At 42.1% G+C, this 20,759-nt stretch overlaps 3 protein-coding genes across 11 annotated transcripts in view; 1 reads left to right on the top strand and 2 right to left on the bottom strand.

Annotated features, from left to right (window-relative positions):
- Positions 1–527: 527 nt before the first annotated feature.
- Positions 528–8,712, bottom strand: Acbd7 (acyl-Coenzyme A binding domain containing 7). Of its 2 annotated transcripts, none has more exons than XM_030252244.1 (4): positions 8,431–8,712; positions 1,076–1,193; positions 909–971; positions 528–828 (listed from the first exon to the last, which is right to left on the bottom strand). In XM_030252244.1, exons 1-4 carry the CDS (start codon positions 8,440–8,442, stop codon positions 755–757), a joined length of 267 nt encoding a protein of 88 aa, XP_030108104.1. In that variant the 5' UTR covers positions 8,443–8,712; the 3' UTR covers positions 528–754. The 2 variants fall into 2 exon arrangements, with proteins under 2 accessions (XP_030108104.1, NP_084339.1); NM_030063.2 differs by lacking the exon at positions 8,431–8,712 and adding an exon at positions 5,305–5,358 and having other exon boundaries at positions 529–828.
- Positions 8,540–14,978, top strand: Rpp38 (ribonuclease P/MRP 38 subunit). Of its 5 annotated transcripts, none has more exons than XM_030249509.1 (3): positions 9,028–9,237; positions 11,070–11,167; positions 11,653–14,978. In XM_030249509.1, exon 3 carries the CDS (start codon positions 11,663–11,665, stop codon positions 12,503–12,505), a length of 843 nt encoding a protein of 280 aa, XP_030105369.1. In that variant the 5' UTR covers positions 9,028–9,237; positions 11,070–11,167; positions 11,653–11,662; the 3' UTR covers positions 12,506–14,978. The 5 variants fall into 5 exon arrangements, with proteins under 5 accessions (XP_006497513.1, NP_001013394.2, XP_030105369.1 ...); XM_030249507.1 differs by having other exon boundaries at positions 9,028–10,398; XM_006497450.4 differs by lacking the exons at positions 9,028–9,237; positions 11,070–11,167 and adding an exon at positions 8,540–8,867.
- The window catches only part of Nmt2 (N-myristoyltransferase 2), a 44,666-nt gene continuing 36,555 nt past the window's right edge, over positions 12,649–20,759 (bottom strand). For all 4 annotated transcript variants that reach the window (NM_008708.2, NM_001290368.1, NM_001290369.1 and 1 more), the window contains 4 exons: positions 18,785–18,955; positions 16,528–16,695; positions 16,125–16,262; positions 12,649–15,455 (listed from right to left, as the gene is read on the bottom strand). In NM_008708.2, the coding sequence (NP_032734.1) occupies positions 15,435–15,455; positions 16,125–16,262; positions 16,528–16,695; positions 18,785–18,955 (498 nt within the window). In that variant the 3' untranslated portion in view covers positions 12,649–15,434. The remainder of the gene's footprint in view (positions 15,456–16,124; positions 16,263–16,527; positions 16,696–18,784; positions 18,956–20,759) is intronic.

Below are 20,759 nucleotides of genomic sequence, written 5' to 3'. Positions count from 1 at the left end.
ATCTGATCTCTGTACCTTTCCCTTCAGTTTTAGGGTTTTCTGTATTTTTGAGATAGGGGCTCACCATGTAGCCCAGGCTGTCCTAACTTGTGACCCTTTGGGCTCCTTTTCCTGAAGCACTGGGAAAGAGTCTGACTTCTGTTAATTTTGAATAAACTTCTTTGATTGGACCAGTAGCACTAACTCATTGTAGAGTAACAGATAAAGTCAAGAAAAGTGCTGGGGCTGGGCAGATGGCTCAGTCAGTAAAGAGCTTGCCTTGTAAGCATAAAGACTTGAGTTCAAGCCCCAGGTCTCACATAACATGTCTGGAATGCTGGGCCACCTCTGTAATCTCAGTGCTGAAGAGGAAGAGATAAGAGGACACCTGGGCTAGTCAGTCTAGCATGCTTGTTGAGCTCCAAACCAATGAGACCTCACATCACAGGAAGTAAATAGCGTACCAGGGAAAATTTACCCCAGACTGTCCTCTGGCCTCCACATTCACACATGCTCAACACACACATATAAATATCCATACACAGACATAAATGCAAAAGAAAGTATATTTATTAAAGCGCATGTGCATACTACAAAACAATATTTGGGAAGGAACTTTTTAATGTCATCTTGCTCAAGTGAGTAAAATCAGGTAACCATGCTGACAGTCCTAAGTATCATAACTCATCCTAATAGAAAAGATCCATGATTTTGTTTAGAGAATTATTGATGCATATGAAGGCTTCCAAAGGAGATCTGATTTCTCCGTCACCTTCTAAATTCCATATTTCTCAATCAGCTCTCTCGCTTTAGAAATATAGGCACACATGGCATCTTCCTTCGACAACCCTAGAGAGACAGATGTTATCTCACCAACCGGTGTGGGCAGAAGTGAAGTTTTGTTTTAACCTTGTTTAAGAGTCACAAACCTTTTTGGAGGTTCCAAGCTTCCCATTTGGCCTTACCCTTTAGATCTAACATTGCTGGGCATGCTGTGAAGAAAAGGGGAGAGTTACAGTGTTACTTTTCACTGCACTTCTATGAATAGCTTGCAATCCAGAACATCTGTCTGTTTGAAACAAAGATCGGGTACCACCAATGTTGATGTCTCCAATGACTGACTGCTTGTAGAGCCCGTAGAGTTCCTTGAGTTCTTCATCTTCCGGTCTGCTTTTCAGCTTCCTCACGTCTTGTGCGGCCTGGTCAAAATCAGCCTAGGGTAAAAGATAGCAAGGACATGCCAACGGCACACGTGTGGTGCACATACACACCTGCAAGACAGGTTCACACATAAAATCTAATTTTTTTAAAATTATGTCTCATGTCAACTGATTTCCAGGAAAATGAAGTTGGTTATCTTACTTTGAGTTGATTAGAAAATGTGTCTCATCCTGAACAAAAGTTTTTTTGGTAATTTCTCCTCCCCTCTTCTCCCCTCCCCTTCCCTCCCCTCTCCTCCCTGCTCTATAACAAATGCTGGAGAGAAATCTCTTTACAGAGAAGAGTGGGTGAGCAGCCATTGTTCTGACAACAGAAGTGGGAATGGGAGTGGCTGCAGGAAAGTGGCTGCTTCAGAAGCCGTGCTTGCAGTGAATCTTGGGTAAGGGTATGCAGGCATCCAGTGTGCAGCACAGACTGGAAAAGCTGCTCCTGACATTCTGGATGGAAATCACTAGGGCTGAACATAAAGGCTGGGTCGAATTCCATCGTGTGTTCCCCAAGATACCCAGAATAAAGGGCAGGCGTAATTTAATTTATGTTACTATCTTAAATTATGTAATTACTTTACATTCACCTTTGTATCTACTCTCAAGCCCTCATCTGCTGACCTAGGGCAGGAGTCAAGTCAGAGACCATTATGTACATCCTTGGTGAGTGGATCAGAGAGTTATCACAGTTGAAACATCTTTACATATGTGGCAGTTGACAGTGACTCTCAAAGCATTCTGGGCCAAAAGAATGCCACCTTCCCTATATTCCTGTGCTCTGGGAGCTGGGCTCTATGGCAGGCAATTCTGTCTCTGCTGAGTAAGATTACAGCGTCTTTGTTGGGTATGACCTTCATCTGCCCATGGAATGTTCATGAGTGTGCTTTAAGGCCCTCCTGTTCCCATCCTGTGTCAGGAATGACATTCACAATGAGCACAGGACACCATATCAAAGGACCGCATGGGACTTCTGGACACTTCTGATCAAATCTCTCCCTTCTGAAGACAGCCCCTGAAGGTGACGCACAGTTGACTTACGTCACCTCCTATAGAAAGTGAGAGCAGTCAGCCCACACATGAGCTTCATAAAGCCCTTTGAGCAGCTCTCCCTTGCTGAACACTGAACTAGGAAGATAATTTTCTCAGTCAAAGAACTTAAGTTATTTGAATCACACACACTGTGTGTGTGCATGTGTGTGTGTATGTGTGTGTCTTCTGATTATAAAATCACCTCTCCACATACACCACTACTCTTGTTTGGTTGGCTGGTTGGTTTTTCAAGGTAGGGTTTCTCTGTTTAGCCCTGGCTCTCCTGGAACTCGATCTATAGACCAGACTGGCCTTGATCTCAGAGGTCCACCTGCCTCTGCTTCCCAAGTGCTGGAATTAAAGGCATGTTCCCCTCCCCCATTTCTGTGGTGTTTGGGGTCAAGGTCAGGGTTTCCTGCAAACATTTTACCACTGCTACATCTCCAGGCCAGGAGAGATACATCCACATCCCCAGCCCCAGCCCCCTGCTTCATCTTCATAATCTAGGAAGGAAACGAGTCTAAGTAAAATGTCCGTCAGACCAGGTGTGAAAGTAAACACCTGCAATACTAACACTAGAGAAGCTGAGGCAGTAGGATCAGCTGAAACTGGAGGCTAGCTTGGGCTACATAGCAAGATTCTTTTTTGAAAAATTAACCCTCCCACCCCCCCACACAAAAAGGATCTGTGTTATAATTTATAAATAAAATTGGGAGATTGTAACTAAAGAAGGAATTCTGTTTTCACTTCCAGAACAATCTGCCAACATTTATACCAGTATTAAAACAACAACAACAACAACAACAACAACAACAACAACAACAACAACAAAGAACATGCCCTCACTTTCGTTTCCATTAGTGAGCCATTAACAACACCCAGAAGGTACATAATGTCTATCCTAACGCCATTTCCATTCTGAAGAGAAAAGGCATTTGAATACCCTAGCCAGCACTAGCTGCTGGCTTGCCAATATGTTTTTTACTTTTATTATAATTTTAAACTTGGATTTTCGAAATCATTTTAGACCCAGGAACAAGTTATCAAAATACCACATCTTTGGTATCTACCGGGTTCCCAAGGTTACGGTGTTTGTAACAAGTACTTACCAGTTCTCTCAGTGTGCTGATGAACTGCCAGTATATGTGTGAGTGTGTGTGTGTGCATCAGTGTGCATGAGTCAATGTGAGTCTGTGTGTGTATATGTATGAGCATGAGGTGTGTGAGTGTGTATGTCAGTGTGCATGAGTCTGTGTGAGCTTGTGTGAGTACTCATGAGTCTGTGTGAGCATGTGTGAGTACTCATGAGTCTGTGTGAGCATGTGTGAGTACCCATGAGTCTGTGTGAAGATGTGTGTGTCAGTGTGTGTGAGTCTGTGTATGTATGTGTGTGAGCATGAGTGTGTGTGAGGGTGTGTCAGTGTGCATGAGTCTGTGTGTGTATGTGTGTGAGCATGAGTTTGTGTGAGGGTGTGTGTGTGTGAGCAATGAGTGTGTGTCTGAGAGAGCGTGGGTGTGTTAGGATTTGCATATGTTGCCTTGTCTATCCTGGAACATCACACTTAAATGATCACCCTACGTTTCTATTGAACCCAGGGACTCCCGAATGCTAGGTAACCTGCAGACTGATCCACACATGCCTCATCCCTTCTCTTAATGGGTTTCTAACCTGCCTTTATCTTTCTCTTCTGCTTGAAGTACTTTGTGGTTTTCCGAAACAGGGTCTCATGTAGCACACTGCTTTGAGTCTGCCACCTAGCTAAGGATGGCCTAGGACTCCTGATTCTCCTGTCTCCGAGTCCTGAGTGCTGGGATGACAGGTGTGTACTGTCACTCCTGACTTGAACTAACACTCCCACATCTAGAATATAATGCATGTTTTGTTATATTACTACATTGGTAAGAATTTCAAATTGAAATAATACACATATGTTTTAAGAACTTTTCATTTGTAACAATTTATTCTTTAAGCATAAACAAAGTGACTTAAACTTTCAGTGACTGCAATTCCAGTTTTCTTTGATCATACTGATGCTGATATCTAGCAAGTATATATTTTTTAAAACTAGAATCTTATTTTATCGAAATGAAAGAACATTTTCATTACAGCAATAATAGATTTAATACATTCAACACTGATAGTAATAGAAACCCACACCCTGTATCAATTTTAATTATTGAACTAAGGCTAGCCTTCAATGCTGCCCTATTGTCAGGGTGGCATTCATATGCCTTAGCTCATTGTCCCTTCGTGATATTCTTTAACTTTTAAATCCTAAAGATTCCCTTCTCCAATGCTGCTTTAAATGCTGCCCATGGAGGTAGCTCATTTAACTGCCTCTCTCCTCTTTTATTTGCTCTATGTTTATTACGGCATATATGCGGGTGCACATGTACCATGGCATGCATTTGGAGGTCAGGGAACAATTGCAAGGGACACTTCTCTCTCTCTACCATGTGCATTCTGAAGGTTCTGATCTCCAGGCTTGCCAGCAGATAGAACTCGTGCGCGCGCACACCTTTCATTATACACACATAGAAAGAGGGCATTTATATATAAAAGCAACCTATATGTGTTTATCTGAGAAAAGGGCTTCCTGGTTTTTAATTCCTATTTATTCTCTTTTCACTCTTATCAATAAAACAGTAAAGTCAGAGCTTTATAATCTAGCCCTGTTATTCAACAAAACACATCTATGAAAATCTCCCGAGGTCCCCAAGAGCAAGGGGATGTGGAGACCCCAATGGATGTCACTTGCTTCCTGGAGTTGTTAAGAGAGAGAGGTGAAGAAGCCCCCGCCCCCAGGAGCTTGTCAATTCTTCAGATCTGGGTAATTTTCCCAGAGGGCCAAACAGGTTGCTATAGAGATCCTGGGTCCTTGTCAACAGATGGTGAAGTACAATATATTGTGAAATATACTGCCCCACACTGCTTAGGCAGGTGTGGGAGTCACTGCAGGGTCGCAGCAGCAGAAGGCTCCTGGGGGTTACCTGCCCCTGTCCTGTCCCAGGGCTACCACACCTCCTCTCGCCCCATCAGAGCGCTTCGGATAATTGCTTTGGCATGGCCTTCCCAGATCTGGCTTACCTGCAAGGACATAATGATGAGACACGGAATGCTGTGACTCTCCCAGCTCAGAGTGAGAGTCCCCGGGGAGCGGGCTCCGCTGCTTAAAGAGCAGTGCTCCTCCTCCGGTCTCTCCTATTGGTTGCTCTCTGGGCATGGAGGACTAATTGGCCACAGGAGCGGGAGGGAGTGTCTGGGAGGTAACTCAGCCCAGTGTCTCGGAGCTCATTTAATCTCCTCTCTCTTCTTTTACTAAGGCGAACTTGCAGGTGCACGCATGCCTCCGCTGCCTCTCCTCAGTTGAGACTGTGGCTGTTTCCTTCCCTTTTCCTTGCCTCTCCATTCTACCTCTGGGTGTAGCGGTGTTAACTATAGCACTGTATGTGCTGAAGTTCTTCAGAGTTGTTCCTTAACCCAGAGAGAATACACATAACACCTGTCACCTGACCTCAGGGATGGCCGATAGCGTCTCTCGGGAATTCGAGACATGGTGTTGGTTTTGTGCTTACATGACTATACACAAATGTTCTGAACCTTACCAGGCGCCTTTTCTCCTTACTGATCTGATCTATGGAAGGGTGGCACTGCTACCCACTGTTGCCTGGGGTGGCCCGAGTGCTCAAGACACCTCCCATTCATATTGCTGCCCTGGACACAGATGTGGCTATAGACACTCCAATGGCACAGACTCGAAGCCTGTGCTTTGACTTGGTATCTCGTTACTAAAGTCCATTCCCAGTTAAGTGACTTTTAAATGTTGGACTGATTGTAGACATGCAGGAAAGGCCATAATGAAGTGGATATTTTGGACAATTACTATACACTAATTAAAAAACTAAAAATAATCGTTATTAACAGTATGTTTGTAGACTCCACAAAACCACAATAGCATACAATGCTGGGCAAAGCTCAGAATTCCATGCAAGCAAGAAGAATCTAGTGTTCAATTCTTGAACATTTTGTTGACAGACTGTATTGTCAGCTCTAATGCTACGATTTCTGACTCAGACTCTTAAGCTAATGTTATATTGTTGTATCCTTTAAATCCAGCAGTTCAAGAATTAAGACAAAAAGAATACTTTCATAAACCTTCTAAGTTATTAAAATATTTTGAGATATTTATAAAATTAACTATGATCATAAATGGTACATTTATAAACTGTTTATTCACAAACATAACTTATTTACAATGTAAAATAAAAGCTATCATTGAAAAGTAAATTGACCATTTAGTGTATATATAGACTACCAAATGCATAGTAATTTAGGGAACTATGGGAAGCATATATTTGTTAAAAAAAAAAACCTGAACATAAACTGATTAAACATAATCATAAACATAAATTGATGTAAATAAAAATAAAATAAATAAATAAATAATAAAATAAAAATAATAAAATAAAAATAATAAAATAAAAATTAAAAACTGAATTGATGTAAAATAAGAGCTATAATTGAAAAGTAAATTGACCATTTGGTTTGGTGTGTGTGTGTATATATATATATATATATATATATATATATACATACATATACACATATACTACTTAGGAAACTACAGGAAGCATATGTTTGCAGAAAAAAATATGAACATAAACTAAAGTTGTGCTACACAAATGGAAAGAAATTACCTTTGAGATATATTCTTTTGGGTAAAATCCTTGTGGAAAGATTGCTAAATTCTCAAATAGAAAACAAGGCCCAAAATAGTAGCGGCTATATATAATTTGTATTAACTTAATTCTGCCACAGCTGTCACTGGGTCATAGTGGTTCCATTTGTCAGACATGTACCATGTGGCAGGCACTGTGGTAAGCATCTTACACAGAATATTCTTCTAATCCTCAGAATAGGCACTATTTTTATCATTTCATAGTTGGCTAATTAACTTGCCTGAGGTGTAGGGACACTAGTTAGTGGGAAGGCTAGGGTGTCAACATAGCAGCCTGGCGGCAGAGGCTTGTAATGTAAGAGCTGGAACTTTGGTGGGACAACACTCATAGCCATTACCTTTTTACTTCTTTATCTTGCCCCTCTTTCTGCCTTTTTTTATTTTTATTTATTTATTTATTTATTTATTTATTTATTTTTCTGTTATGGTGTGTGCAAGTTCTGGCCCCGAAGGCCCAGTCTGCAGCCTCCTGTCTCAGTCTTCCACGAGCCAGGATTTTATGTGAACCTTTAGTATTTCAATTCTACCATCGCGATTTGTCTTTAGCGCTACATGACTGCGGGTAATAGTAAAGGACGTCTTATATGGCACAGTCAAAACTCGACCGAACTTAATCTAGTTCATCTACTTGTGATAGAAACCACAGCACGCTTTTCCTGTAAAAACTTCAACAATCTTTGACCACAAGCAACAGTGTTTGTTCTGTTTAAATGTTCAATAGGTGGTGAATAATGGAAACGTAGAAGCTAGATCCTATATGTTAGTCTAAAATGAGCAATGAAAACACCGAGAAAAAAGAGGAAGATAAAGAGAAGGACCTGAATCCTCCCAAATTCATAAGAACAGAAAGTAATTCCTGTCAAGTAATTTTTATTTATTTATTTATTTATTTATTTATTTATTTATTTAATGTATGTGAGTACATTGTTGCTGTCTTCAGACACACCAGAAGAGGGCATTGGATCCCATTACAGATGGTTGTGAGCTGGGACTTGAACTCAGGACCTCTGAAAGAGCAGTCAGTGCTCTTACCCGCTGAGCCATCTCTCCTGCCTTTTTTTTTTGTTTGTTTTGTTTTGTTTTTTGTTTTTTTGAGACAGGGTTTCTCTGTATAGTCCTGGATGTCCTGGAACTCACTTTGTAGACCAGGCTGGCCTCGAACTCAGAAATCCGCCTGCCTCCCGAGTACTGGGATTAAAGGCGTGCGTAATTTTTAATCTTTAGTACATTATTCCACTGCTTACCAGTTGTAACTTTCCAGTGATTTTGTTTCATAACCTTTCTTATTTTTTGTCTCCGTTTGTCAGAAGGCACAACAGCTATTGCCGGAGTACTCTGGAGTACTGCTGTGGAACTAAATGCAGCCCCTATTTTCCTTTCAGTGTGCCCAAGATTCTACACATAATCTCTAAGTACATGCAACCCTATAACCCCTATTTATTTGATTTTCGTGGCAGAACACGAGCTCCGCCTACCTGCCTCTGCATTACGTCACTCCCAGTCAGGGGCGTCAGGCGTGGTGTGTGGACTAAACCTGGCACAGCACTGCGCAGGCGTGTATTCTGTCTCGCGAGAGTCTGTGGTTGCTGTAGTAACCAGCCTCTCCCAGGGACGCGTGCAGGGGAATGGGTGGCTATAAGGGCTGGAGTTTTGTATCCCCAGAACAAAAAGAGACAGCAAGGCAGAAGCAACTGGGCTAAAAATGGAGAGCCAAAAGGAGAGACGAACCTCTCACAGAACCGAGCTGTTCCGCATCGTCATTTTGGACGACCAGTCAGAAGGGAGAGGCTGGTTACTACAGCAACCACAGACTCTCGCGAGACAGAATACACGCCTGCGCAGTGCTGTGCCAGGTTTAGTCCACACACCACGCCTGACGTCCCTGACTGGGAGTGACGTAATGCAGAGGCAGGTAGGCGGAGCTCGTGTTCTGCGCACGCTCAGTGCAGGCGCACGTGGAGCGGGCGCAGTGGTTCCTGGTAGTGACCGAGTTGCTGTAGTGAAGCGATCCGTCACGTGGTCTCCGCGGGGCGCTTCTGCTCAGGTGGGCGCGTGCGTGCCTGTGGCTCGAGTCCCGGCCCGTGGGCACCCGGGTCACCGCGGGGTGGGGGTCATCCAGAGCCCGCTCTCCCTGAGGTTCTTTCCGGCTGGTCTCAGCCGATCCCTGCCTTCGGGGGTTTCCTTCCGTCGTGTTGTGTGATGCGGGTACCCCTTCGTCCTCCCGAGACCGCGGGAGCTTCTCTGCTGCTGACAGCCTTTCTAGGGTCTCTTCCCAAATCAAGGTCTCTGTGACGCGATTCTAATCGCGCCGCCCTTCTTGAAAGGCTCTAGAGTCACCATCTTGTCCTTACCCAGTATCTTCAACTCCAGCATCTCTGTTCGGGCGATACTGAACTTTAATGTTCTTCTGTAATCCCTCACTGCCCGCTTCCTTCTTGGGCTATCTAAAGAATTCCTTCAAAGGAGGAATATTTTAGATTGCGGTTGGTTAATGGTCGTTTTCTCCAGAGACTTCAACTAAGGCCTGTTCCTCAAGATAACCTCACTACTCTGGCTTTAGAGTGAGCCGTTTTTATTACTCGCAGAAGCTTTTTGCTTTGCCCAATGCCTAATGGCCTGCAACAGCAAGGATAATTCATAATAATTTGATAGAAAAAAATGTATGTAAGTGCTCTACCAGGCACAGTGTACGTTGAATAAGGACATGAGAAACCAGAGGCCTCATTAAATAGCCAGAATCTGTAATATGGGTGATGAGTGAAAGGAGAAATGCTTGAGAAATGGGAGTAAACATTTTGAGTTTGTAATTGGTCCTGTAGGCAGTAGCAGCTTGCAGACATAGTTGGCAAGGTACTTGATCAAGCTCTGTGAACCTGTTAATATTCAGCATTTTAAAAATTAGTATTGCATGGCGGTCATCTTATGTAGGCTTGGTTCTTTTTTTCATCTCCCCTTCCAGGTTTTTGTGAATCAGAGACATACATCCCAATCTTGCAATCCCTTGGTTGCAGAGCATCTGTGAGTGTCCCCCATGCTAGGCAGGGACAGTAGCTGACTTGCAGTTTGGCAAGCGTTGTGGTGGGACCATTTGTCCCTTGCTTCCTGGTCATTTTACTCAAAGCTAGCTACCAGCTGCTGGTCACCTCGATAGATTTGGACGACCTGTTCTTGAATCTCTTAGCTTGTGAGGAGCATGCAGCTCATGGGGATTGATGGAAGCAGTTATTATGGAAGCAGCTATAGCCAGTGTCTGTAGCAGTGGGCAGCACTGACAGAATCAAGATTGCAGCTCTTACTGGGAGTGAGTGCAACACCATCTCCAAAGGCCGTGCAGTCTGGAGATGCCACCTGCCTCACATCAACATCTCCAAATGTTGGGCAGCTTTTTACCAGCACCTGTGGCACAGTTGACTCCCAGAAATTCCAGCTCAGTAAGCTCTAGGGTGAGTCAGCCATCTGATGGTTCTTAAAAACCACAGGTTATTTCTAAGATAGATCCATGATTAAAAGAAGTCTTTAGAAAAACTAGCTGTGAGTTGTACAGTGAGTCTGCTTCCTAATCCATGCCAGGGAACTCTGTAAGTTTGTTAGGAACAAGATGCGTGGAGAAAGTGCCCTGAATTAGAGGAACCTTAAGCAGGGGGGACTTATTTGAAGTTTGTCAACTGGGTCTTCATAGTTCTCAGATGAACTCTAAGAAGGAGACAACTGAGAGCAGAGGTATACAGTTGCCTTTGGGAAGGATAAACAGGGTTTAAATGAATGAATGCCCGACAAGAGAGCAGTTAACGTCCTAACTTGTCTGTAAGGTTAATTATTATAGGAAGAACAAATAACAGTGTTTTGTTTCGGATTTGCTTTTGGAAGGAGCGCAGCCCATTTACTTCTCCCTAATGGATTAATCTCTGAATTTCATATTTTTTTTATTTTTCATGAAATTGCCCGCCAAAGCAGTCATCTTATAATCATGTGAGAGGGAAAATATGGGCCTGCATGTTTCAAATGTTTTAGGGACTTGGGAATCATGAGAGGAGGGAGACTTAAAGTTTTAGCCATGGACAGATTACTACGGTTTTGCTTCTTAAAATCTGACCTGGTTCATTATGAACTTCAGAGACTACAGAAGGTTAAGCTCTGTGTGGGCAGACACAGGGGCTTCAGAGCCCACCAGCATCTGTGTCTGGAACACCATCTGCCCACTGCAGTAACTCAGTAAGTATGCTTATAAATGAATGAATGAGGGGTTGGCAAGATGTTTCAGAGGGAAGAGGCATTTACTACCAAGCCTGTGACTTGAGTTCATTCCCTTGAGACTCACATGGAGAAAACCATTTTAATAGAGCTGTCCTCTGACCACATGTGCTATGACCCCAAACCTAATAAATGTCTTTAACATTTTTAAAATAAATGAGTGGAATTCCAATTAGAGTTTGGAAGATGCTCACAAATCTGTAAGATTAACACCAGTCACTCTCACATTGCCTGTTGAGCATCATGAAAAAATAGGGAGAATTAAGTCTTCCTTGTGCCACAGAAATTCTCTGACTGGTTATCTAGTTGGGCCCATATAATTAGACTTGCTGTAGCATATCAGCCTGGAATAAAAAACAAAACAACAGAGACTGGAGACTATAACCAAAATGTTCTCAAGACATGCATTGCTGACAGGAGTTTCATCATTTTGTTTCTTTCCAAAGGGTTTTCAAGATGGCTGCAGCCCCTCAGGCACCAAAGAGGGGATCTATTCGGAAGACTAGACCTCTGGTTGTAAAAACATCACTAAACAACCCTTATGTTATTTCCTGGAGCACCTTGGAGAGAGAAGACATACACTTTATATTACAGACTCTCGAAGCCAAGTTTAAATTGATTGGACTTCAGAAAATTGAAGATAAGAAGAAAAGGAAAAAAACAGCTCTTATGAAAAAGCAAAGTTGCCGGCCAGATATTGAGATTAGCGAGGATCCAAAAGAGCCTGATGGGGATGTGCTGGTGTCAGGGTGGACACCTGTACACGTCAGGAAACAGCTGGTCATTGGTGTTAATGAAGTCACCAGAGCTCTGGAGAGGAATGAACTGCTCCTGGTTCTAGTGTGTAAGTCAGTCAAGCCTGCCATCATCACCTCACACCTGATTCAGCTGAGTCTAAGCAGAACTGTTCCTGCCTGTCAGGTACCTCAGCTCAGCGAGAGAATTGCTCCTGTCATTGGCTTAAAATGTGTGCTAGCCTTGGGTTTCAGAAAGAACACCAGGGACTTTGCTGATGAAGTAGAAGCCATCATTCCCAGGGTGCCCAGCTTAAACGTGCCATGGCTTCCAGACAGAACCCAAGGTCCCACAGACAGTTTAGAGACTGAACCCTCGGAAAGCCAGGACAACGAGATTTTGGACACGTCATTTGATGACCTTACAAAACTTAGTAAGAGGAAGCTTGCTGAAGGTGGACAAGCTTCAGCTGCAACATTACAACCCCTTAAAATAAAAAAGCTCATTCCCAACCCTAGTAAGATAAGAAAACCACCCAAAAGTAAAAAGTCCATTTCCAAGTAGTTTTGTATGACTTGTCACTATGTCTAATGTCTAAATGAGCACTGAAAGAAATAAAATCAAAACTTACATATATTCTTAGGATCCTGCATGGAGGTGCTTTTCTCTTTGGGTGGGGCAGATGAAGTACAGAAAACACTCAAAACAATGATTAACAAAACCAAAGTTTATTAAGACTAATGTCCATGCGCATATAAATTCACTGCTTTAAAGGCTGGTACAATGCTTGCTTGCAAGAACATCAGTTTCCTACAGCACTTAACATTTCTCTACCGAACTTGGAAAATGGGCCACAGACATGGTCTAGCAAGGTGGGTGAAGCAACTGAAGAAAGTCCTCAGTTGCAACGGAGAGAGAGAGAGACACTAAATGTTAAGCAGTACACTGCCTTCAGAGCGGCATGTCATTTTTACTTTGTGGTAATTTGGCTTTCTTTGTAGGTAAGCATCAAGGCAGGCTTGGGAGAAAGGCTTAATTGATACAGAACAAAAGCCTGATAAGGTTGTTTCATAAGAATTCTCTCCCTGCGCATCATCAGTTTCCTTGTAATATATAACATCTATCAAGAGTACATTAGGGGCAGAGCTCTATGGCAGAATATGTGCTTACCAGCACATACTATCCCTGGCTTGATCCCCAGCACCAAAAACAAACAAAAATCAAAGCTAACAACTCTAAAAACAAAACCTAAGCCAGAACTTATTACAGCAGTACTTAGCTGACATGTGGCACGAGGACAGACAAGACAGTGATGGGTCTTTCTGGCTGGGAGTGGAGCTGTCAGGACTTTACTAATCCACTCTGTCTGGAAGTCATTGTGGAATTTAGGAGGTGAGTGGGATAGCAAAACTTTTTCATCCCAAGTTTTGGATGAACTTATGGACTGTACCACTTTGTTCCACTTGCTGACAAATTTCCTGTTTCTGAAGGGAAGAAACCTTACAGCACAATATGGATACAGAGAGCATAGGGCAGTGTAACTTGAGATTGTTGCTTTTACATTTGGTTTTAACAGTTATTTTATATCCAAGCAGTTGCTCTGGCTACTAATTCTCTAAAATACCAACTGCTCATGTGCTTAACTTATGAAGACATCACCGTTAACTATTAGTGTATTTAAAGTTCTATAACAACTGCAATGTGCAATAAACAAATCTCTAAAGGAATGGTTTTAACAGTTTCCTCATGAGGTAAATAATAAATAAGCCCATGACAAAATTCTAACCTGAAAATTCAATTTGTATAAGACATAAAAATGAGTGCAATAATTGCCAAAGAGCTGTAGATCCAGATTGACTGACTCACTCACCTACTGCTTGACTTTCCACACAGTGCTGTAATGAATAGGTAGTTTCATTTCCTGAAGGTGTTCTGTTAGAAATGTGACAGTTGGACATGTATAATGAGAAATCTGTCCTGTGTCCAGCACTGGTCCCACTTCTGCACCACTTGTGGGGCCCAGGTGCCCCCTCTCGTGGTAATATCAGGAATGGCACAATTTGTGGCCTATTTAGGACCTGTCCACAAGAGGCCAGAGAGCAAACATTTTAACTTTGCAGGCAATACATACAGTCCAGTCTGTCACAACTACTTGATTTCCCTTTGTAGCATGAGACAACCATAGTTAGGACATAATGAAGATATGTCTGTATTCTGATAAAATGTTTGGATTTCCTAAGATTTGCATGCTACAAAACGTCAATTCTTTGGACTATTTCCCCCAACGATTTAAAAAAAAAAAAAAAAAAAAAAAAAAGACCATTCTCAGTTTGTGAGCTGTATAGAACAGCCAACAGGTGAGACAGCCTACAGTCACATTTGGTGACTCCTTTCTAGTAGGGAAGGAAATGCCATGTTGTCTGGACTGGAGCGGAGGCACTGTAGTAAAGGCAGGAAGTATCTACTTTGTGGCATCTGACTTAAAGGCCCAGTCTATACAATGGCCTTGTTTAGTATTTTATTTTCCCTTGGATTAGTGGCAGCATATACACATATATGTACACTGTGAAACTTGGTTTTCAAATTCTAGGTAAAAACAACATCAGTAACAAAATTATGAATACTTATTATTTACAAGTAAGACATTTTCCATTAGCATGACAATTTTCATGATAAATTAAAGTCAGCATAAAGGAACATGTGCAATTTTGCATAATAAAAACATTCAGACCATCTGTGTGCTGACTCCACTCCTCTGGGCATTTAATCTGACCTTAGAGCTGTGACTTCCTTTCCCTCACACATCCTTCACATTGCTGAGGAATGAGATTGCACAGCAGCCGCAAGGTCTCATCAGTCAGCTGTGTACTCTCTAGTGAGCACACTGAACAACTGCCCCAAACTCTGCCTTTGAAACAATCCACTAGCCTGCTGAAGAGCAGAAGACAAACCTGTAATGTACTGATTTGGCTACTATGCTTATGGGACAGACCTGTGTATTTGCTTATGGAATAATAAATGTGCTAAGTCACTGGTACATTTTCATATTGCTCCTTAAGTATCTACCACATGTCAATTCTATAAACATTCCAGTGGCATCATGTAAGGTGATACACATATGGATCCTTGTTCTGTTTTACAAGTATATCACCATTTAATAAACAGAAAAGCAGCAGTGACTCTCCTAACAGCAAAGGTTTTCTTAACATGATGCTGCCATTTCTGTTTGGATCACAGAGACAGTCCCACTTTTCTCTTTGCAGTGAGAGCTCTATGGACACCTTTAATCCCTCCCACATTAGTCAACAGCGGAGACTGGCTCCCAACACCCTAACTAGAAATGTATACAGTTGGCCATCTATTCTGATTGTTAACAACTACTTCAATTTCACTCAACTTGTGCTTTTATTCTTCTTTGGAATGACATTTCCAGGCATCACTAAATAGAATATTAACAAATGAGAATGTTGCCTTCTAGAAATAACATCTTCATCTACTGTAGAACAAGTCCAACCTAAAGAAAGAAAAATGGGACAGTAAGACCAAACTGAGGAGAAAATCGAATTATAACACTGGGCAGTCTATCGACTGGGGTTTTAAAAAGTCTCTCTGAGGTCTGGAGAGATGACTCAGCAGGAAATAGCACAGGCTGCTCTTCCAGAGGACTGAGGTTCGGTTCCCAGCACCCACATGGCAGCTCACAACTGTCTGTAACTCCTGTTCCAGGGGCTCCAACTCCCTCACACATGCAGGCAAAACACCAATGTACATACAATAAAAATAAGTAATTACAAAAAAAGTCCCCTTGACCTTCCAAGCTGGCTAAGAGGGCAAAGGCATCGGCCACACAAGGCTGATGACCTGAGTTCAGTCCTTGGAGTCCTGGGAGAAGAATACTTGACTACTCAAAGCTGTCCTCTGACCTCCGTATATGCTGTGGCATGTGTATACCCATCCCTCTATCTCTCCTCCCATCCCCATACACACATAATAAAAGTAAAGAAATAAAAAGCTGCCTTCATCCTATGGGGTCTGTATGGGGCTGTCTGGGTTAATTGAGTCCATTTACAATTCCTCTCTCCCTCTGACCCTCTCTCACACAGGAATTACCAACAGTAGAAACAGATAAAGCCCCTTTATCCTGACAGCAGTCAGCATGAATTGCTGTATCATGCTCACTCACCTTTTCAGAGTCTGTCCCTGGACACCTCCAGTTGTACAAATAATACTGTAAGTTGCCATCTCCTATACCAAACTTTAGTTTTTCCAAGAAGGTCTTATTTTCCATCAAATCTAGTGCATTGAACACATCAAATCCTTTCTGCCAATACAAAATTTAAAAGTTTATCACACCAAGGGCTTAATGTGTTCTTTGTAGTATATATTCTGTATAACATTCAATTCCTCTACAGTAATTTAAGTAGGTACTTATAATAAGGCTAAGTACCTATGATACAAAGCCACTGACTAAGCACCATCTTAGAAGACTGTATTATAAAGACAGTTGGGGAGGGAGCTGGAGACCTTTCTGTAAGTTGGTTCACTTAAGGAAATCCAAGTAGTAAAAAAAGCGGCTCAACACTCACCAATTTGGCTATAATGAGCGCATCATTCATGAGGTCCAGCAGGGGTGTCTCTGTGTGAATGTTGTAGAAGGAATAGGCAGCCTTGAGGCTTTTGTGAGCTGGGTGGTGCATAACCGTGGAGGGGAGAGTGTAGAAGCTCAGGAAGTCAGTCAGCTTCCCACTGGGGTTCTGGGGGACAGAGGGAAGCAACAGTAGTGAATGTTTCCTTGAACAAGCATTTGATCAACTGATACTGACCTCTACCCAACTTTCTTTCCAAACAACTGAGTCCACCCTCTCTGTAACCCAGCTTGAGCCCTTTATGCTGGGTGGAGACTAAGAAGCAAACAGTTGGAAGTTTAGCTGGAGGGCTAGGGAGATTGCAAGCTCTTTCAAAGCTGGCCCTAAGTGGGAAGTTCCTCCACAGTGACAGAAGCCATCCAGGCTGAGGCCCAGAGGCTGCCTTTCTCATCCACACTGAAGCATATATCTGGGTTGCTGTCATGAGGAAACGGAAGTACGTGGAGCTAGCTACCGAGTGGTGAACAGAACGCTATTTCAAAGAACATGGCCATCCAGTCTTGGTGTCTGGAACATATTCTTAAAAGTGAATGAGAGCTAGTTACTTCAGGAAAAACAAAAAAACAAAAAACAAACAAACAAAACCAACCAACCAACCAAACAAGAAAACCAGACGAGATTTGTTTGCCAATAATGTTTTAGTTCAACAGAAAACTGAGAAAACGTCAGTTAACATTATTCATAATTATCTGAAAATAACTGTATGTGGCGGTGTACATTAGTCATTCCAACTCTCAGGAAGCTCGGGCAGGGGGATCATTAGGTTTAAAGCCAGAGGCTGGAGATGACCCAGGGAGAGTCCTACCATCCACACAAACGATCTCAACTGCCTATAACTATAGTTCCAGGAGATCTGATGCCCTCTTCTGGCCTCTGAGGACACAGACAGACAGAGATATAGGTAGAACACCCATACATGTAAGGTAAAAATAAAAAGAAGCCAGAAGCCAGTCTGAGCGGCATGGTAGGCCTGAATATTCCTTGGGCTACATATTGAGATCCCATCTCAAAAGGGGAAGAAACCAACAATGATCTGAAATAAGGTTAAATTATGCAATCACTTTCAAATCTTCAATATTTCATGGGAGGTATCTTCTTCATATACTTAAATCAAGGCAGTATGTCACAACTAATTAAAAGCAAAACCAAGGAAAGGACCCTGATTTTAAAAAATGTGAAATTATTCATTCACTAATTTTTGGGAGAAAAAATAGTTTTTATATACAGGATGTTCTTTAGGTAACATGCAATGGACTTTCTTTTGTTATATTATAACGTGGGGGCAAATACCAAGATCTTATTACATTTTGAGCACTGTAAATAGCTACTGATCTATCCTATCAGAGTGGAAACTCTCTGGGGTTCTTAGCAATTCTTTAGAGTGGACAACTTACAAGGCTCTGGAGACACACAGGTGTGTAAAGATTTGTGTACAAAGAGGTTTTAGAAGTACAAATTTTGAGCCTGCCTGCTTACTTGTCACTAGAAATGTCTTGTGAGTCATCCTTACAATGGGTCAGTCTCTCCATAACTGCCCTAACTGTTGGTTCTGTGATCACATGGCCAACAATACTTGACAGTGCCAAGTAACAGTTCCGTGCAAAAGTGATGTAAACAAACCCCAGTCACTTCTCACTAGCCTTCTCCTCTGTCTTCAATTGCTTGCCAAAGTCAGTTCCACTTTCTCAGTCTAACCTTACTTCAACCCACTGAGCTTCCAAGCATGACAACATCTGAACAACCAATTCAGATTTGTAAAACAAAGTTGAAAAACAAAACAAAACAAACAACGATGTTAAATCCATCTAGTAAGCACTGGTCAGAGTATCTAGATAGCTCCTTTTCCTTCCCTCCCTTAAACAAGAGTCAAGGGGCCGAGTCTGTGGCTTGTCATCTGAAGCTAATGGCAGTTCATATCCAGCCAGTTACACAAAAGCGAAAATATTAAACTCTGAAACACAGTTGTCTAGGGTGACTAATTAGCTTTTCACAGTGAGAAGAGCAAATGCACAATAAACAAATGCAGCCTAACTTCCCTTTAATAACCAGTGAAGACACTCTAGTCCAGGACTGTCCGAAGCTGTGGGAGGGCTAGCAGAAGCAGAGAGCTATGGAGGAAAGCTATGGGCACACCATGATCCTCCTCAAAGGAGCTTTAACCTGTTCTCAGGACTAGCTTATCAGCTCATCATTTTACCTCCACTACAAACGTGTCAATGATGTGCTCCCTGGGCAGGAACCAGTGGGCCACTTCTGCGTCATCCATCACTGGAGCTAGATGAAACTGCTTCAAGTAGATGTTGATTAGCTCTCGGACTGCTTTGATGTCTTTTGGTTCCATTGGTCTCAAACCTGAAGTCTTTGTAACCTTGTTAGAAGAAAAACCAAGCAAAGCCATTAGTTAAACAGAAGAGGAGTAAATGAAATTACTTTGTGCTCAAAGTGTGGCCCCACAGCCCTGCCTAAGGAAACCTGTTAGAACTGAAACTCTTGGCTCTAGACTTGCTTTGTCAATTAGAATCACGATTTTACTGAAGCCCGAAGTTGCCTCTAGTGGCTGGGCCTCCAAAATCCCAGCTATTGGAGAGGATAAGGCATGGGTTACACAGTGAGTTCAAGGCCAGTCTGGTCAACTTACTGAAATTGACTCTCAGAATAAAAAGTAAGATGATGAGGGCGGGTGAGATGGTTCAGGGAAGCCCACTGCCAACTCTGAGCACTTCAGTTCCAATCCCAGGACCCACATGTCCAAGGAACTCATCTCCACTCATGCACTTGGCAAATGCATGATATACACTCCCACAAAGATAATGCTACTAAGCCATGTGTCCCACCTTCTTATCCAAACAAATCAAATGGAACATTATCAGCTGATTTATATACCAAGAATTTAACTGATATGAGAAATATCAAATTTTATGCTTTTTCCCCTTGGAGAAATACTGGATAATTTTAGAGGTAGCGCAAATATTGCTAATATACTTTTCGTTCTCAATTTCTTGTAAATATTTCTATATTAAAAATCCCTATATCCTAGGAAAAGACTTAGCAAATAAAATCATTTGCCAAGTGAGCCTGACAACCTGGACTTGGTCCTCAGAATCCACATGTTTATAAAAGTCAGATGCTGTAATGTGCATCTGTAACCAGCTCTACAAAGTTGTCCTCTGACCTTCACACATGCACCATGCATGCACACAGAAACAACTAAATAGATTTTAAAAACCCAAACAATCAAATCATTATAATTTCTGAAGGACCCTATATAATGTCCAAGAAGGAAGAGCAGTTTTATCTTCAGTGGCAGCTGTGATCACCTGTTACCAGAGGTTTCCAGGGTTCTGTGACCAAGTACTGACTGATTGCTGATTAGTGTTGGCGATGACAGGAAAGCTGGTAAGGCATGCTTTACACTGACAGACCCAGTTCTCTGACGAACATTCACAACAAGCTATTAAAGGATGGGGTGCATAGTCTTTATAAAGATGCAGAACTTCAATTAAAATACCATTCAATTATCTAAAGTTGGAGAACTAAATCCCTGGCACTAAATATGCAACTCACACTTTTATTAATCTTTCTGTGGCTCTCAAAAGATTAGAATCATCCACTCCTACTGAGGATGTAGCTCAGTGGTAAAGTGCCTGCCTAGTGTGCACAAGACCCGGGATTAACTCTTAGTATTGCAAAAAGAAACGTCCAGTCCCACCTGGAAATAAGTAAAATACAAATGCATTTCTGAATGCTGAAGACCCAAACCATCTAAAATGTGTCTGTATACCTAAGTCACGTAAAAATTACTTTCTCTGGGGGTTATGTAGCTCAGTGTAGAACACTTCAACAACAGTGGCACAAAAGACAAGATTATTTACAGCTATGAAGCTTTATAGCTGAAAATAGGATGCTTTTGCAGAACTGAATAAAATAGTCATGTTTTCTGGGGGTTCGACATGAAGCAAAGAAACTTTCCTAGTTAATGGGAGCATGTGACATTTTCTAAGTAAATTCTGCTTCTGATACAAGATACTTACCCAGCCTCAACGAGAAATCTCAGCCCATGTAATCTGAAGTTTGTGTAAATGTTTAAGTTAAACTTAAGAACTCCACTGAAAAGCAAGTATTATCTGTCAAGCTACACAGCATAAGCTAACTGAGAGCACAGGCATTCCAGA

Source organism: Mus musculus, chromosome 2 (genome assembly GCF_000001635.26).
Source record: "Mus musculus strain C57BL/6J chromosome 2, GRCm38.p6 C57BL/6J".
Classification (NCBI taxonomy): domain Eukaryota; kingdom Metazoa; phylum Chordata; class Mammalia; order Rodentia; family Muridae; genus Mus; species Mus musculus.
This window is presented reverse-complemented; position numbering and strand designations above follow the sequence as displayed.

Bases quoted from the DNA above. Each gene is read 5' to 3' on its own strand.
- Acbd7 (XM_030252244.1), bottom strand. The intron at 972-1,075 runs GTGGTACCCGAT...TTTTCTTCACAG, and splicing joins CATTGGAGACATCAACATTG to CATGCCCAGCAATGTTAGAT. The intron at 829-908 runs GTTTGTGACTCT...CTGTCTCTCTAG, and splicing joins AGCTTGGAACCTCCAAAAAG to GGTTGTCGAAGGAAGATGCC.
- Rpp38 (XM_030249507.1), top strand. From the start codon at position 10,297: ATGCCACCTGCCTCACATCAACATCTCCAAATGTTGGGCAGCTTTTTA. The intron at 10,399-11,069 runs GTGAGTCAGCCA...TATGAACTTCAG, and splicing joins CCAGCTCAGTAAGCTCTAGG to AGACTACAGAAGGTTAAGCT. The intron at 11,168-11,652 runs GTAAGTATGCTT...TTCTTTCCAAAG, and splicing joins CTGCCCACTGCAGTAACTCA to GGTTTTCAAGATGGCTGCAG.